Below are 5,000 nucleotides of genomic sequence, written 5' to 3' on the forward strand. Positions count from 1 at the left end.
GCACACACATACATTCACAGTAATCCTACGTATGACACATACTCACACAGTAGACATATATACGCATGCATGCACATGCACACACACAGGCACATAAACAGGCAAACACACACATGCACGCACACACACCCACACACACATAAACATAAACATGTACACGCACACATGCACACAATTCAAGAATTTCTCAGAATTATGAACAGGCAAGAAGGGGGTGGGGTTGTATAAAATCTATATTACATGTGAAATCTATGAACTAATCATGTTTTGGTACTTGTTGTCTAGCAGATACCAGTGAGAATTGAGTGTGCATAATGCAATTCAGTGAGACAGTTAGAATCATATATGCCTTTCAAGGTGACTTATTATTGTGGAAAACATGTGCTGGACCGGGCGGCGGTCATATTTTGTACCGCTCTGTGGTACATCTAGTTAATCGTTATATTAACATACTGACCTTCAGAATTTATAAATCTTGAAATGCCTGCCGACCGCCGGCCTTCTCTTCAACCATGCTCACACACACACACACACACACACACACACACACACACACACACACACACACACACACACACTCTTGCTCTCTGGCCACTTCGCCTGGTGTTGGTAGTCATGTTGCTGTGTGTGTGAGAGTTGGGGCCAATAGGTCGGTGGGGGTGTTTGCATTTCTGAGAGCCTGGCCAAGTGTGATGTGTGTTTTGGTGTGGAAGTGTGTGTGTACTATATGGTTTTGCACATGTGTGTCTGTGAGTTCCTATGGGGATGTGAGTGTATGGGAGTAAGGAAGTCTTTGTGTATTATGTAGTGTGAGTGTGTGTGTGTGTGTGTGTGTGTGTGTGTGTGTGTGTGTGTGTGTGTGTGTGTGCATATGTGTGCACATGTGCTAGTGTGTATGTTTGTGTGTGTCAGGAAGTGTTTGTGTACTGTATGTGTGTGTGCTTTTGTGTACGTGTGTGTGCTTTTGTGTATGTGTGTGTGTGTGTGTGTGTGTGGTGTGTGTGTGTGTGTGTGTGTGTGAGTGAAGCAGAATTAAGAACAGCAGGTCCAGGAGTCAGAGGCCATGGCGTCCACTCTCCATCCGGCCGGCCATTCACCTGAAGCAGCGGCCCATGCGCTCAGCAAATGGAGTAAATCCGCTCGGCTGACCTCTCTACTGGCTCGCCCGCCTCTGTGTGTGTGTGTGTGTGTGTGTGTGTGTGTGTGTGTGTGTGTGTGTGTATGTGTGTGTGTGCGTGCGCGCATCTGTGCTGTCTGCCTGGGCTGCTGAGCTTTCCACCATTAAAAATGCAGATGGCCCCTAGGATATGGTTTGTGTATGTTTGTTTGTTTTTCTGTGTTTGTGTGTATGTATGTTTGTATGTATAGTATAGTATTTGACTGTGTGTGTGTCGGCTGAGAGAGAGGAGAGATTTGCAGAGCTCCAACACCCAGAGTTACTGGAGCAAAACCCCTCTCATCTTGTATATAGTACACTCACACAGCACAATTCTGTTTTAGTACACAGTGTCTCTTGTCTTCTGCAGTTCTCCTCCTCTGCAAACAGAGGAGAATATAGACAGACAGGAGGAGCGAGGAGAGACATCAATCTTCTCAGTCTTTTCTCTTTTTTTGCTTCACTTAATACCTGGTTTCCTAGCAACTCTGTGGTTCCTATGCTGTCTCTACAGGTATGAGCAGCTGACATCGTTGAGGGACAGATAGATAGGACTGTGAGTGTGTGTGTGTGTGTGTGTACATTCATGTGCATGCGGCACTCTGTCTGAGGGTATTCATGTGTGTGTGTGTGTGCGACTTGATGAGTCTCAAAACTGTATTATAATGATGCTCAAAAGCCCCAAGGTGCAGCTCGGTACGGATGTATGTGGGTGTGTGTGTATGAATGTGCATGCGTGTGTGTGTGTGTGTGTATGTGTATGTATGTGTATGTATAAGTGTGCATGTGTGTGTGTCTGTGAGTATGTGTGTGTGCATGTGTGCGTGCGTGTGTGCCTGTGTGTGTGTATGTGTGTGTGCACTAGCCCAGTGGGGGTCACATCCTGCTCTCCTCTATTTATCTTAATGTATGCCTTTTAATTACTCTGAACAAATAGGATTTGGGTAAAATCACAGCGCCATGCTGATACAGGGAGAGGCTGCACAGGAGACCAGATGAGCTTTGCCCTCACAGGCACTGTGCATGGGAACACGCCAGGATTAACCCCCCCCCCCCCGACACACACACACACACACACACACACATACACACACACACACACACACACACACACACACACACACACCACACACACACCACACACACATACAGTACATAAAGAATCATGTATTCATTTAAACAAACCAATGCGTGTGTTAGAATAAAATGTCTGTATGTGCATGAAGGTATCTCCAGGTATGTTTTTGAAAGATAAAAACAAAAATAAAACAAAATGATTATGAACCATAATTATGAGGTTCAGCCACTGTTCTCTTTTGCTTCAGAATGTGATGAAATTTCTAATGAACATAAGAGGATACTGTGACTGGAGATCTGCTGCTAAATACTTTATTGAGTTCCAGCAGTGTTGTTCGAGATGAAACATGTGCACATTGTGTTTGTGTGTGTGTGTGTGTGTGTGTGTGTGTGTGTGTGTGTGTGTGTGTGTGTGTGTGTGTGTGTGTGTTTGTGCGTGCGTGCGTGGGTTGTGTATGTGAGTGTGCATTTGTTACTTTTGATCGTTAAAACAGAGAGCATGATAAATATGTGGACATTAAAGGGCCATTAATGACTTTAGGGGAATTGGTGCGTGGGAATAGGAGGGGCAGAGAGAGAATGAAGGAAAAGAAAGAGAGAGAGAGAAAGAGAGAGAGAGAAAGAGAGGTGGAGAAAAACAGAGATGGAGGGGTGGCAGAGATTTGCCCTTATCATCTCTCACTTCAACCACAATCCTACTTTAATCTCTATAGATATGCAAATGTTTGGATGTGTGTGTGTGATGTGTCGGTTTTAGAGGGATAGTAGTGTGTGTGTGTGTGTGTGTGTGTGTGTGTGTGTGTGTGTGTGTGTGTGTGTGTGTGTGTGTGTGCGTGTGTGTGTGCGCGCGGTGCGCAGGCTTTGTACAGTATATGATACAAATTTGAAATATGTGTGTGTGTGTGTGGTGTGTGTGTGTGTGTGTGTGTGTGTGTGTGTGTGTGTGTGTGTGTGTGTGTTTGGGTGTAAATTCCTCGTTATGAACATGTGTTCCTGTTTATGTGGTCAGATGTGTGAATTTCCACACGTGTGTTTTTGTGTGAATGTATATTTCTATCATTATTCATGTGTTCACATTAGTGTGTGTGTGTGTGTGTGTGTGCATTCGCTTAAGCGCTCATGTGTTTTGATGCTAAAAGTGTGAAGTGCTCATGTGTTCACATATGTGTGTATGTGTGTGTTTGTATGTGTATGTGTATGTGTATGTGTGTGTGTATGTACTGTATATGTGTCAACTTTTGCTCATGTGTGTGTGTGTGTGTGTGTGTTGTCAGGCCTGCGGGACATGCTGGAGATGATCGCGCACCAGTGGCAGGAGCTGCAGCGTCAGGTGCGTCGGCAGCACGGCTGGATGCTGCGCGCCCTCGACCTCCTCAAGGCCCAGGTCCTGGCCCGCGAGGCCTCCCAGGGCTGGCAGGCCCGTCCGCCCAGCCCCAAGGTAAGCACGCGCCAACCCTGGTGCCCCTGGTGCCCCCGGTGCCCCCGGTGCCCTGGCCCTGGCTTATCCCGGCCCTGGTCCTTCAAAGCTCTCTCAGTCCCCCATTTCCTCCCCTTTATCCCTCTCTCTTTTTTTTCCTCTCTTTTCTCTCTCTCTTCTCTCCCTCTGTCTCTCTTTCCTCTCGTCCGTGCAGCTCCTCTCTCCCTCCGCCTCTCGCTTCCCACTAGCCTGCGGCTATCCTCTGCTCGCTCAGCAAAATAAACAAACGCGGAGGCCAGGGATGGAGGGTGAAGGGTGGGTGAGGGGGAGTGGGTGGGGGAGGAGGAGGAAGAGGAGGAGGAGGAGGAGGAGGAGGAGGAAGGGGGGTGTTATTAGCATAAGAAACGGCTAAAGTAAAAGCTATCCGGCTCGAAAGTTGCGGGCGGTGTAGAGGAGGACGCACCATAGATGCGCCTGATGTGAATACCAAATTTCTCGTAAATGCACATTAACAGTGGCGTGGTTGCATGAATAATTTGATGGGGTGTAAGCACACACACACACACACACACACACACACACACACACACACACACACGTACATATTAACACCCTCTCCAGCACCACACACAAACACAGATTAGCCGATGAAGTCAACAAATGAGCGAAGTTGTTATTATGATCCATGTGATCCCTGCTCCTCTTACCTGTGAGGGCAGATATGCAGGGAGGGAAGGTGTTTAATTGTCAAGGCTAATCGCACTCAGGTGAGCTGCAGCCCAAGACTCCTGCTCCGCACACCCACACTGAAGCAGAGAGGTGTGTGTGTGTGTGTGTGTGTGTGTTTCTGCGTCAGGCGCGTGCAGGAAGAGTGATGAGGAGCGTGTCAAGATTTCCCATGGGGCCATGCTCAATGTGGAGGCGCAATCTCCATATCTCTCTCTCTCGCTCTCTCACCTCCACTCCTCGTACTCACTTGTTCTCTCTCTCTTCCCTTCACTCTCTCTCTCTCTCTCTTTCTCTCACTTCTCATCCTCTGTAATGTCTTCCGCTTCATCTGCAACAAATGAGAAACGATATCCTTTCCTCGTCCCCCAAACACCAGTTATTTATTTCTTCCCAGCCTTACCTGCCAAGTTCCCTCTTCTTCTCTTTTTTAACTTCCTCCCTCTCTCTCTCTCTCTCTCTCTCTCTCTCTCTCTCTCTCTCTCTCTCTCTCTCTCTCTCTCTCTCTCTCTCTCTCTCTTTTTGTACATCTCCTTGTTGTTCATGCGGTGTGGACGACACACAGATAAATAATCCGGGGGCTGCTCTTAAATTGTTTTGTTGCAATTAGAAATCACCACAATC

At 47.2% G+C, this 5,000-nt stretch overlaps 1 protein-coding gene across 1 annotated transcript in view; it reads left to right on the top strand.

Annotated features, from left to right (window-relative positions):
• akap6 (A kinase (PRKA) anchor protein 6) overlaps window positions 1-5,000 on the top strand; it is a 130,802-nt gene that overhangs the window by 45,839 nt on the left and 79,963 nt on the right. Inside the window, 1 exon segment of the mRNA XM_042072906.1 lies at window positions 3,508-3,671. Coding sequence (XP_041928840.1) covers window positions 3,508-3,671 — 164 coding nt within the window.

The sequence above is a fragment of the Alosa sapidissima genome, chromosome 19 (genome assembly GCF_018492685.1).
Source record: "Alosa sapidissima isolate fAloSap1 chromosome 19, fAloSap1.pri, whole genome shotgun sequence".
NCBI classification, from domain to species: Eukaryota; Metazoa; Chordata; class Actinopteri; order Clupeiformes; family Clupeidae; genus Alosa; species Alosa sapidissima.